Source organism: Nannospalax galili, unplaced genomic scaffold, assembly GCF_000622305.1.
Source record: "Nannospalax galili isolate Female #2095 unplaced genomic scaffold, S.galili_v1.0 scaffold613, whole genome shotgun sequence".
Taxonomy (NCBI): domain Eukaryota; kingdom Metazoa; phylum Chordata; class Mammalia; order Rodentia; family Spalacidae; genus Nannospalax; species Nannospalax galili.
Genome location: NW_008332065.1, coordinates 129,921 through 143,570, shown reverse-complemented (window position 1 = coordinate 143,570; position 13,650 = coordinate 129,921). Strand labels below are relative to the sequence as shown.

General features: G+C 43.1%; 1 protein-coding gene across 1 annotated transcript in view; it reads right to left on the bottom strand.

Moving 5' to 3' along the window:
* Positions 1 to 12,068, bottom strand: part of Elovl4 (ELOVL fatty acid elongase 4) — a 31,441-nt gene extending 19,373 nt beyond the window's left edge. Inside the window, exon 1 of the mRNA XM_008827162.3 lies at positions 11,687 to 12,068. Coding sequence (XP_008825384.1) covers positions 11,687 to 11,786 — 100 coding nt within the window. The 5' untranslated portion in view covers positions 11,787 to 12,068. The remainder of the gene's footprint in view (positions 1 to 11,686) is intronic.
* Positions 12,069 to 13,650: the final 1,582 nt, after the last annotated feature.

The following is a 13,650-nucleotide window of genomic DNA, read 5'->3' as shown; positions in this document are numbered from 1 at the left end:
CCTTTGTTGCTATATGCATCTCTCTGTTCCTCCATCCATCATTCTCCTCTCCTTGCCCTTCCTCCCTCCCTTCCTCCCTCCTCCCTCCCTTCCACCCTCTCTCCCTCCTCCCTCCCTCCCTCTCTCCCTCCTCCCTCCCTTCCTTAGGAAATCATTACCTCAGAGGTTGATATGGGAGGATTCAATGAGTGAAGAGTCCCAGCCCTTATGGACCACACAGTCCCTCCTCCTTGCCTTCTGCTGCACCCATTCCCCACACTTCAAAGTTCACAGAAGTGTCTGAAGTCACAGCAATGTGCGTCCCTCTCATTACAAGTCTTTGGTGTCTCCTAAACCTTTAGTCCTGCTCTCCTGAGTTCTCTAGCTCTGAATATGGTGGCACAAACCAGACCCCCAGCCAGCAGGGAGTCACCTCACTTCACAGGTAATTACAGCACTGTGAAGAGTTAGGTAATGTGTGGATAATGTCTGACACAGAGTGAGAGGTCAGTAAGCATCAGCATTGTCATTATTATTGACAATAACCACTAAATTCGCTCTTCCAACAGAAGAATTAAACAAAGTAAAGAAAATTAACTGATATCTAAATCACGAGGAGTTTAGACGGAGAAGGCAAGGGAGCTTTATCACCCACACACTGAGAAGACAAAAGATTTTATGGTTCACTCTGCTTTTTCTCACTACTTAATTTTTAAGATTTCATCTGTTCTGTGCATATATATGATTGTGTGTGTGTGTGTGTGTGTGTGTGTGTGCGCGTGCACACACATGCACATGCACATAGGCACCACATGCCATGGCATATGTGTGGAGGTCAAAGGGAATCGATACTTTCCTTCCACCTTTAGGTGGGTACCGGGGATTAAATTCAGGTCACCAAGGTTATACAGCAAACCCTTTCACTTTTACCTGATGAGCCATTTCACCAGCCCTCACTAAATTAATTTTTAAATTATGTTGAGAGGCTGTTTTAAAAATCTTTTAGAAGACATAACAGATGTTAATAAACAATAAGATACTGGTAATCCAATAATTAAGTAACCCAAGCACCCCTACTCACAAACAAACAGAATTAATATAACTTCCTTAAAAACCTCCAACAGGCCTACTTTTTTCTTTGGAAGTCTGAGTTAAAGTTTTTTGTAACTCGGAATTTCCATTCATCAAATCAATTTTCTTTCCCAAGGAATCTAATCTAGTAAAATTCTACTGTCATGTCCCAGAAGAAAATATTAGTCAAATCAAACTTTTTTAAACAATATCCAGATTCCTAAACTAGAAGGAACCAAGGACACAGAAGGAAATAATCTTAGATGATGCCTTGGGAAGGTTCCCAGAACGGAGGCAGAGTGGTACATGCACAAAGATAAGACTTCAAGAATAACTGGATTCCAGGGAGTGGTGGCACACACCTATAGTCCAGCTAATCAAGAGGCTGAGGCAAGAGAGTGACTCGTTTTCTGCCAGCCTGGTAACATAAGCAGCAGAGAGAGGGGGGTGGTGCAGGGGGGGAAGAGAGAAAGGAGGGGGCAAGAGAGGGGAAGGAGGGAAGAGAGAGAAGGGAAACAAAGGAAGAGCTGGACTCCAAGTCTGGGTGTGATTTTCTGCCCTATGACTGTGAATCTGAACACTCCTATATTAGGTGTGGCTGATAATATGATTTATTCAAAGCACTGCCTTTTGGATTTAGCAGAAGAAGCTATATTATATGGCTCCAGAAAATAGATGAAGACCCAATGCAAGATTAAATGCAATTAAATATTCCATAAAAGTAATCTTATCATTTGGATTTTGTTTTGCTTTGCTGAGGCAGGGTCTTCTTATGTATCTTAGTCTGGCCTAAAACTTGTGCTACTCCACCCTCAGCCTCCTGAGTGCCTGAGTGCTGGGGTTATAGGCATGTGTCTCCATGCCTATACACGTACACGTTGGGGGCTGCTTATTCTGAGCCTTAACTTGGGAGGGTTAAGAATTCAGTATATAAGATCCAGGAAAAGCCGATCTGCTCTCTGGGAAGATGGGGATAACAATGCCACCCAACTCGGAAGACTATGAGGACTAAATGTGGTAAGTTCAAAGCACTAATGACAGTGCCCAGCAATAAGTAGGCAGCCAATGCCCACTGAACACTCGTGATAAATGAGTATTTTCTTTATTATCAGGCTATGCTGTGTTACAGAAAAAGAAACTATCTTAGAAAGACTTTCATTCTATCCCAGCTCTGTGACTTTCTGTTTGTGTAGTTTTAAGTCTTTCTTCATCTACAGAGGTATAATAATACCTAATTTAAAGGGATGCTATGCAGATTAAATACAAGGTGTTTAAGATGCCTCACTGCAGCCTCACACAGTCTGTTAACAGCCCAGAGTAAAGTGCTACGGACAGCAGGGACTTTCACCATGTACAGGTGGTATCTGATTTATGGCTTAAAGCCAGTTCACATGGAAAAGGAAACGTACAAACGGGGAAAAATATCTATCCACAGAGAGATTTTAGAAGGCCGATGATGTCGTAAATCCTGGAAGTCAAGATCGGAAGGAACACAGGTGAGCAGTTACGTCTTTCCCTGCTTCATAAAGTCTAATATTAATCCAGGAGTTCCAAGTCCAAACAACCACTCAGTGCTGCCAATGATTTCAAGGCTTTAGGAGAGTCAGAATGATGCTTCCTGCTATTTAAAAAGATTTTAAATACTATTTGCAGGTGTGTGTGTGTGTGTACAGTATGTGTGGAGGGGGAGGGGACTTTGGCTTTAACAGTTCTATAAACTAAGTATCTACTAGGTACAATACTGTCTGCCCTGAGTTTATTATCCTTTCATTAATTAACAGTAATTCTTAGCTCTTGTATCTTGCAATTTGGCAGACAACTTCAGAGTTGACTTTGAATATACTTTCGAAAGTCCTACCATTCCATCATATGGAAGCAAGCTCCATCTCAGGCTACACCATGCCGTATTTTAGATATACATTCACTTACGGATATAAGTTTATCTAAAGAAATGCCACTTTTTAGTTTAATTTCACACACTAGCCCTTCAGGCATTTTAGATGTCTTTCTTTGTGTCTGTGCTGGAGCCATGGTTTTGGTCAGATTTGGTGTTCTACAGGAACATTAATGTAGCAATATGATAAAGATAAGGTAGCAATGAAGAAAGTTAAAATAGGAAGATGAACAGGTCAGAGGCATCAAGACTCACCTGCTTGACAAGAGCATCACACTAAATACAAACTAGCCAGTTTAGACCCATTTCCACTATACTGGCCGCCTACAGATTATGTGATTTCTATGAATCTGAGGGACTCCTAAACATGAAAATAAAATGCCTCAGGCCGATTTCCACAGCTGTTGCAAAACTGTAAAGCAAAATACAAATTCAAAATGATCTTCCTTCTTATTTGTTGTTTTCTAGCCAAGCAGGTACTTCTTAAAAAGATGTACTCATTTGTGTTTGTGCATGAGTGTTTTGCCTGCATGTACATAGGTGTACCATGTACATGCACCAAGTGGGAACTTTTTTAAGTTGACACCTTTGCATTCCCTTAATAAAGCCATTTTACTTTAAGCCAAAAAAAAAAATTTAAAAAGGAATTGCATCACCATTCAATACTGAAGGAAGGTTATCTTTAGGGACGCTATTATATTCATTTTATAGTATGTGAAATTTTTAACTACATTTTTATTAGCACATGTTAATTTTATGATGATATAATTATAACATAGAAATAATGGGTTTCATTATGACATTTCATATATGTATAGAATGTACTTTGATCACATTCATACACAGCCATACACTCTCTAATCTCCCACCTCCCTCCCACTTACAGTCTCCCAACTAGTCTCCCATCTTTGTGTGTGCGACCCATTGAGTTTTTCTGATTGTTAATAGCACGGGTGTTCCCACCACCATTACTGTAAACGTGCATTCTGGTGTTATTCAGTTTTGTAGAATCCATCTCCACAACTACTTTTATTTTGCAAAATGGAAACTTCATATCTTAACGGCAATTCCCCAGGCAGCTCTCTCTGTCCAGGCCCAGGCAGCTACTGTTATAAATTCTGCTTCTCTTAATTTACCTGAGCAGAGTGACACATTATGACACATTATTTGTCTATTTGTGCCTGAGCTTCATGTCCTTAAGGCTCATCCATATGCACTGTATGTTGGAATTTCTTCCCTTTTTAAATTGAAAAGTACGATTCTATTTCTACGTGCCACATTTTGTTTATTGGCTCAGCTATCAGTGGATGTATCTTAGCTGCCTCTACCTCTTGGCTCTGGTAAAATGCAGCTAAAAAGTGAAACATGTAAAAAGATGTGAAATGCACTATTAATACAGATCTGTGCTCATCTCCATTTAATAAATAAAAATGAAAACAGAAATGCTTGTTCCTTCAAATGTTCTAGTTCCAAGACATAATCTTTTATGTGATTTCATACTCCAGAAACAGATTCCCTCAGTGGATTAATGCACCTGTCTTATAAACCCCAAGACATAATTAAAACATAGTCATAAACAAAACACCATACTAAGACATTTAATAAGGGCAATACTCCACAAAATGAGGGACAAGAGTTTTAAAATTAATAGACTGACTAGTTGAGGCACACACATCAAAACCATTCAGTTTCTTTTGTTTCCCCTTTCTGTGTGACCCACACATTTAGCAATTTTATAAAAAAAAGATCTAATCTATGCTTTCAAACTTAATTCAGAAATGACCAGATATAAAGTACCTGTCACTGAAAAGTTGCATAATGATAATAGGAAACTTGGTATTTTCTAAAGAAAAAATATTTTCTAAAGCAAGAAATATTGAGTTTCGACTTATATTTAGGTCATTGCTTTAGGAAAAATGAGAATCTGATAAAATGGATTACAGAGAGTGACTACAGCTGAGATGTACATTATAGTTTCACTCTCTCATTGTAGAGGGAGAAGTAAGAGACCTAAGGAACACATTAGTCGTTTGTCCACGCCCACATAATATGCCATCCTCAGAAGCTGCCTATCACATAATAAAATCAGCATGCGACTGAGATAACAGTATTTTTCTGTCACCACTCCTGTTTTTGGAAAAAATAGCTCCCTCTTGGTTACTCAAGAAATAGATAATTAAAGTAGTTAGTGATGCAGCAACGCACACAGTGCTGGTTCAGGCTAGGGCTTAAGTGTCTTTATCCTTTGTTTCTCTCTTTCTCTACATAGTTCTTGTAGAGCAGGCAAGACACAGCAAAAATGACAAAACACAGCTGGGTGTGGTGCTGCATGCCTTTAGTCCCAGCACTCAGGAGGCAGAGGCAGGCAGATCTTGGTGAGTTTAAGACCAGCCTGTCTACAGAGTAGGTTCCAGGCCAGTGAGTACTACATTGTGAGACCCTGTCTCAAAACAAAACAAAACAAAACAAAAGGCTAAGCACAAAGCTACTATTTTTGCTATTTGGACAGTACTAACAAGGGTTTTGGAAAATATTTAAATTATTGAATGATATTTTCAAATTATAGTCAATGTATGTTTACTTGTGAAATTGCTTTCTATTTAAAGAAAAGAGAAAGCAGTATCTATATCCAGAACTATAGAGCCAGGTAGGACCTGAAAGACTGTTCCTAATTCAATCCTCTTAATTTACATATGAACAACAATGAGTTTGGGGATAAAGGACTTGTCGAAACTCTTCCACTAAGCAGCTGGCCTCAAGACAGACCCAGGCTTCTGGCTGACAGCACCTTGCTGCCTTCCTCATTGACGTCACAGTGCTTCTGCAGGCAGAATGAGAAGGAAAGAACATGCAATGACTGCACAGCCCTGTGTGGTGCTACTAAATGATTCAGTGCTTAACACCAACTGAATTTATGACTAATTGATGGCAGAGGTAATTTAAAAAACCTTTCTGCAAGGCTGGGAATATAGCTCTGTGGTAGATCACTTGCTTAGCGTGTTATGCCTTGAGTTCTATTCCTACCACCATGCACACATACACTAAAAAACTTTTCCACGGTTTAATGCCATTTAAATTTTTTTTTTTTACTATTTAGTAACCAGATTACTATTCAAATTTATGCCAATTGTCAGGCATAGTGGTACCTGTCTGTATTGCCAGCACTCAGGAGGCTGAGGCAGAGGGATTGCAAGTTCAACGCCTGACCTGAGACTCTGTTTCAAAAATGAAAAAGAAAAAACCTACAATAGGGGGTCATCTCTTGATACATATCAAACCAATTTGTGTGTGCTTATGCGTGTGTGTCCGTCTGTCTGTCTGTCTCCCTCTCTCCCTCCTTAGTGTTGGGGAGAAAACTATAAAATGAAGAAGCAAATCATGATGGTGGTTCATAGTGTTCAGGACTAGAGTCACAGATAGACTGGTGCAAGGCAATTGATGAGTCATTGCTAAAGACAATGGCTTCCTGTCGGGGAGCAGCACTTGTTCTGCCTACCATTTTGGCAATGGTTTGGGAAATGGAGCTATGGTATCTGGAGGTGAACAAGGGAAAGATGAGCAACGAATGCTGTAAAGAGAAAGAGAAGTAGGCAGTACACATTTTACTCAAGGACCAAGGAGCTACCCTAGCTGCAGGCCTATGGCCAAGTTAGAATGTCAATCTAGAAGCTGGTCTTGAAAGCTATGTATTTCCTTTCTTCTTTCTAAGTGCCAAAACACACATGATTTTTTAAAAAATAATATATTCTAACAGATTCTCACTCTAAGGAAAATAAAATCTTGATTTTTTTTTTTTAGAGACAAAATGTCCTAACAAGGAGGTGGAGGCATCTAGAGTGAGAAAAAACACTCCATTCAACTAATCTTCTTGGATGCTGATCTACACCTTAACCTAAAATAATACTTAGGTTAAATCATTTGCAGGTGACTTTATTGCATGACTTGAGAAAAAATAAAACACTAAATTTTTAAAAGGATAATCAAGTGCTTACTTCGGAAGATTCCAAAACCATTGTCTGAGACTTACATTCTTAAAACTCTGTCTCCCTAAGCTGAAGAATCTGACACCAGTCTCAGAACTGCACTGTCTGCCCTCCCAGGATCTACCTATCTGTGGTGTTTTGCTATGTGCTGTGGATGGCAAGGTCACAGGAGCATCAGTCATTTAAATCCAGAAGGGTGCAGCCTCCAGTCTGACTATGGTGAAGGAAAAATATCAACCCCACCAAAAACCTCTAAAGTTGTATGGGCCTCCCAGAGGCTTTGGAGAAGCTGTGAGACAAGACTTCGCCATAAACACTGACCAAGACAGATTCTCAAAGCTGTGTGTGTGTTGGGGTTTGGGTGCTTTTGTTTTTGTTTGTTTGAGATAGGGTCTCATTATGTAGCTCTGGCTGCTCTGGATCCTGCTATGTAGACCAGGTTGGCCTCAAACTCACAGAGATCTACCTGCCTCTGCCTCCTGATTGCTGGGATTAAGGGCATGCACCACCATGCCCGGCCACACATTTGTTTTTTAAACTAGTGTAGTGATTTGTGCCTGTAATCCCTTACCTTGGGAGGTAAAGACAGAAAGTTTTTGAGGTTAGCCTGAGCTACACAGTAAATTCAGAGCTAGCCTGGGTCATATATCAAGACCCTATCTCAAATACAGAAAAATCAGCTGCCCAGAACTCGAGAATGTCTTTTCTCAACAACACACACACACACACACACACACACACACACACACACACACACACACTTTCATGCGCGCACAGGAGTAAATGGGTTCCTAGTTAATCCAAACACATAAAACCTATTTTAGATATCAACACAGATGAAAAACTATACATTAACTAAGTCAAATGCAATTAATATCAGCATGCTGCCCAATGTTTAAAACCTGTGCTGCTCCTCTGCAGCCCAGCAAGCTTTGGGCTCAACCTGCTTTAACTCTGGCTTATTACAGCTGACTTAAGCCTCCCTCCCACAGCCGGCCTGGATGACTCACTGGCCTTTGCGCAGTCCCAGTTTCCCTGGTTCAGCCCTGCTCCCCTTGCCTTTGGCACCTTTGCCCCACTCTCCTTTCCCTAGTCTACAGTGGGCTCACTCGCTGCTGGGTAAGGAACCTGTGGGAAAACTGCAAAAATGCTGCTTTCACAGCTCAGGATTGCTAGGCAGGTGGAAGCACAGAGACAAGAGTACAGAAGGGCGAGAGAAGGGCTCTGCTGACAGCAAGGCCTCCTCTTAGACCACAAGGCCTTCAAATCAGGATTTCAAGGGGGAGGAATGACAGCCATTCCCTAAGACGTTTTAAGCTGTGACCTAGTGGCCTCCTTTCTCTCTCTTGGGCCCAGACCTGTACCTGCACCTGGAATAAAGAACTAAACATGAACTATGTGCAGTTACTTACAGCACATAAGCCTGGCTTCTCAAGTCTGTTATCATCTATTCCCTTCTATGCCGCTCCTCCCTCCTCCCTTCTACCTTGTCCAAAGTGAACTCAAGAAACCAGTTAAGCTGGCTATGTATGTTATAACTTCTACTACCAAACACACACACAAAAGTTGTCATGAAAATGTGGAGTACTGTACCCTGAGCAGAGGAGGCCTACAGACTACCCTTCATCAACACAAATGCGCATCTATGCTCCATGAACAGTGACTATTCAAACCATGTGGCCAAAAGAAAGATGGCAGCTCAGGAGACATACGGCTTCACTATGGGTATTCTACTGACTTTCTAAGGTGTTTCTATGCCAAATGCCTGGTAAACAGGAAACCATTAACAAACCAATTAGAATAGTATGTAAATGCAATGGATAAAGCAGACAGTGTGATACAGAGTAGGGAATATTTAGATGTGGCCATTAAAATTTGTTATGAACAAGTTTAATTGGATATAGCCTTTGAGCTTAATCATTTTAACACACTCAAAGTGAAAGCAGAGAAGAAAAAAACCCAAATGACAGGGCATTAGACCTCCTACTCCAAAACCACCAACTGGTAGTTAAGGCCCACATCTCTGCCTTTTTTCTAACATAAACCAAGATCAACTTCTTTGTCATGAGTATCTAAGCATTTAATATAAAAAGTCAAAATTATTACTGTTTTTCCAAAAATTACAGCTCTTCCAAAATTTCAATTCCAATGCATAATGTGTTAATATGATAAAAGTGACTTTTTTATGTGTTAGCACCCAAAAGGCTACATTCTATATTTGCTAGATATGTGATTTTGAAAAGCCCAGGTGTAGACTTTGTTTTGGCTGTGTTTAACTAAACAGCTCCATTTGATATAAGAGTTCAAAATTATATTTTTCCAGAAACCATTTGCCCTAGGGCAAAAATGTCTTAGGCCATCAAATACACTCTACAAATCTATAACCTTCCTACTGTAACAGTTCAAAATGATACAATTTATTTGTGCTTATGTAGAAACTCCAAGGAGAGAAATACATAAAGAACTCATAAAAGAGAAAGAGAGCAGCACACGCCCACAGTGCGAGGCACTCAGGCAGGGGCTCTTCCTGAATAATTTGCATCCTTTCATCACTCTCCCCACCGTTTCTCAAGAGCATCTTGGTCTCCGCCCATTTTTATTTCCCTCTTTCCAAACATCTGACTCATCACCTCTTCCTCAGCATCACCTCATAAGCCTCCCTTTTACTCTGAAGCCCCTTTAAGCCAGATTTTCATTACTCAAGGAAGAAATGTTCTTGGAATAGGGAGCACTGTGATTCAGTCCCCAGCAGAAGGAAGGTGGAGAGCACAGAAGTGGAAGGGGAGCACAGGCGCTCTGGGTATGTTCTTTTAAAACCTGAACAATGGTTCTCCATACGTGGCAGCAAGGCTAAACAGACCATCACCACGCAGTCTCTCCTGGGTTAGAAGCAGCTCAGCCTGCACAAGGTAGCTCATTACAGAAGAAGGAAGCAGTCTCGGGTTTCGTAAGTAGATAGTTAAGAGCACGGATGAATACCTTCCCACTGACCTGCTAGCAAGAGGTCAGTTGAGTGTCTCTGTGGCTACTCTCACTTCTAAAGTTTCGCCCATGATATTATTTTATATGTCCCTCAAAGCCTAGAAGCCAGTTTTCACATGAGTGGCCATATAAAAATTCTAATGCCATTCAAAATCTTTTACATTGAAGGAATGAACCATCCCTGTGCTCTCAACTTTTCTTTCTGAGTCTCAGAAGATGAGATAGCTCTGGGATAGAAAGGGGGTGAGAGATAGGACTGAGAACTCCTAGGTGCGGCTCTGGCTGCAATGTGACTGGAGGATCACAACAGTGTCTAACTCCAAAGAATGCAAAATGAAATTACCTGCCAGAGAGCAGGCAGAGATGTTCAGCTCTGCACAATTGTGTAAGAAGCTCTGATGCAATCAATGCTCAAAGCAGTATCACAGGATGAAGAAAAAGAGGCTTCCTCCCTAGCTACTGCAGGTATCAGTGCAACAGCACAGCAAAGGATTTAAAGAAGAAACACTCCATTGCACCTGTCTTTTAACCATTTCCAGCTACAACACCTTATGAAACAGCTTATCTTGCCGTGTCAAAGTTGTGATCTCCTGAAAAATATCACACTTTTCTAGAGAAATCAATGAAGCATCCATGTCAAAAAAGTCGTTTTTCTCATACAAAAAAATGATTCCAGCAAGTATTCTGTCCACAACATACCCCTCAAATATCATACTATATTTGTGCTGTAACCACTGACTTATTTGATCTAACAACAAACACAAAAACTGCAGAAGTCAATTTTCACTTGCAAGGAAGACAGGAATCATAGCCCGGCTTAATCTCCTCTGCTGCGACACAGAACCACACTGCAAATGACTAGAAAATTTAAACCATAAAATTCTTCCTACAGCCCTTTAAACATATTGATGATTCTGAAAACTTTTAAATGTTTTATCACCAAAGACAGCGAAGCAAATGAAGAAATGATAAAACGTGAAAATTTAAGTTACAAACGCCTCAGCTGGGAAGGCTACACAAGTCACCCAAACGACAGTGCAGCCTGGCACACTGAACAGCTAAAGGCAAAGTTCAGACTTGAAGCTGTGGATTTGCAGCCTCCTGGGCTAGGCGCTGCTGCCGAGACCCCCTTCCGAGGACTGACTTCCCCTCCCTCTGACTGCACTGCACTGCGCAAAGCCACCATGGACAGTCTCAATAGATTTGGTACTGGGAAGCTGCAAAAACTACCGTTCTTCAGGGAGTCCAATAACGCTATTTTACTTTTCAGTCCAAATTACACTATAGGTGGATGAGCTAAATGGAAGAAAAGAGGGTTCTGTCAAAGGCGTCGGGAAGCTTAAGTAGACAGAGATGGGTACCATTAGGGCGCTCCTCCATCTCCAGGCCTGTATCAGTAAATTTTAAAGCCAATCCTGTGAATAAGAGAACTAAGAGACGTTCGGGAATGCGGGCGCCCAGGGCAGGGTGGTACCCGCGACGGGCTCCTGCCTGCATCCACCGAATCTGATGTCAGCTCCGGCTCCAAATGCGAGATGATGGAGCTCCGAGGACAATCGTGCGGAGGTGGGAGGGCGCGGGGGGGGGGCTTAACGTTCGGATCCGATTAACCCGTGCATAACCGCGGCGCCCGCGCCCCAGCATGTGCGAGGACACCCGGGCGCCCCAACCACCGCAGGGTCCTGGGGATGCAGGGCCGGGCCCGCGCTGAGGCCGGGGACTGGCGTCTGCGGCGGCCCGCAGGACCCCGCGAGGATGGAGAGGCCAGCGCCTTTACCTGCGATGGACCACGTCCAGCGGTAGAACTCCACCGTGTCGTTGAGCGCCGTGGACATCGCGCTCAGGACGCTGCCGGGCTCGGAATCCAGCAGCCCCATCACGGTGCCGGGAGATGCGGGCGGCGGCGGGAGGAGCGGCCCCAGGGGACGGCGGGGGGCGGCGGAGGGCGGCGGGGACCGTGCTCCGGGCTAGGCAGCGTCTCCTCCTCCTCCCGGCGCCGCGGCTCGGGGATGCGGGCGGCGGCTAGAAGCTGCGGAGCAGACGGTGCGGAGGGCGGAGGGGGAGGACCCGCAGCGAGCGCCCAGCGCTGCTCCTCTCTGCTGCCGTGCGCCACCGCAGCCCCAATCCCCTCGCCCGCGTCACGTGGCTGCGCGGGGCGGGGCGGCGCCTCCTCCCGCCCAGGGGGCGCGGGGATGCTGCGGTCCCGAGTGGCGGCCGGCCCCGCGCAGGCGCGTTGCAGCCTGGCCCCGGCCACCACCCCCGGCCCTGGAGCGCCTGAGGGGGACGCCTGGCTCTCGGGTCCCCTCCCTCTTCTGCCTCCTCCTTCCCTGCCCGCGTCGCCAACCCACGGTGACCTGCAGGATGCGACATGGGAAAGAAGGGATGGTTTGTGGGCAAAGATGAAGTAGGCGAGGTGCTTCGGTCCTCACCTGTCACTCACCTCCATTTCATTTGTGTTCTTGTTGACTTGCCTTTGGCACCCAGACAGGGAGATGCAGATCTCCCTCTAAGTGAATGCCGTTTGCGGCATTGAAAGTTAGACTGTGGTCAAGCCCTAAACACATTATCGTTGTTAAATGCTTGCGTGTGTTCAGTAGTCTCAACATACACGGAATGTTCAAAGCAAGGCAATTGTGTCAAATTACGCCACTCCTTGTTCTGAAGAGGGAGAAGGTACTTAGTAGCTTAAAGAAGTCTGCTTGGCCCAGAAGACTTTTGTGTCACTCTGAAAGGATGATGCTTAGGAAACAAAGGGCAATCGGCTCCAGAGGGGGGAGCAAAGTAGTGGTTTTTCATTTTGAAAAATAGTTCAGATAAGAAGGTGGAGGCGGGTCTGGAGACATGGCTCAGAGGTTAAGAACACTAGTTGTTCTTGCAGAAGACCCAGGCTCGAATCCCAGCACCCACATGGCAGCTAACAACTGTCCCGGGGATCCGACAGCCTCTTCTGACCTCCGCCGGCATTGCACGACACAGATGCACTTACCTATATGCAGGCAATACATGTATACACATAAAATAAAACTAATAAATAAAATTTTTTAAAAGGTGGAGGCAATGGAAGAGGCTTACCCCCATGAAAACCAGCAAAAAACACGCCATATGAAATTCACAATTTGATAGTTTCTGGCATAAACCATGATCTTTGAGAACAGCCCAATAACAGTTTCATCTACTATTTATTCAAATGTGCCACCTGCTTTTTCCCCCCATCCACTTGCTGATTTGGGATGCTTATTTTAAAGGCCACGGAGTCAAATGTCTGACACTGTTAACACTGATATTGCCTGAACCCTAACTCAGTTCTATAAATAATAGTAATAAATATTTATGGTGACAAAATTATAACTCACACCACTTTCAGAGCATAATAAGGGTTATTTAAGTAGAAGAGCTTCAGGGAAAGAAAGTAATTAAAAGTCACTGAGTTATTGTATCACACAAGCAACCAGTCTTCTTTAAATGCTTTACCCTGAAATTAACCAAATGAGATATGATTTATTAATTTGTCAAGTCTATTTGCCAAACTAGAGCTTCCTGAGTTGAAATAATTTCTCATCTCAATCCATAGTTATGATTCTAGTAACTAAAAAAATTCCAGTCAATTCTCTCCTTTTGGAGAATGCGTAATAATAAACTTGTTTCCTTTGATAACCTAAGTGCAGATTAGTTTGAATTGCTTATAAAACTGATTACAACTTCTATACTGTGGAACCCAGGATGTTCTTAGAGAGAAAATAT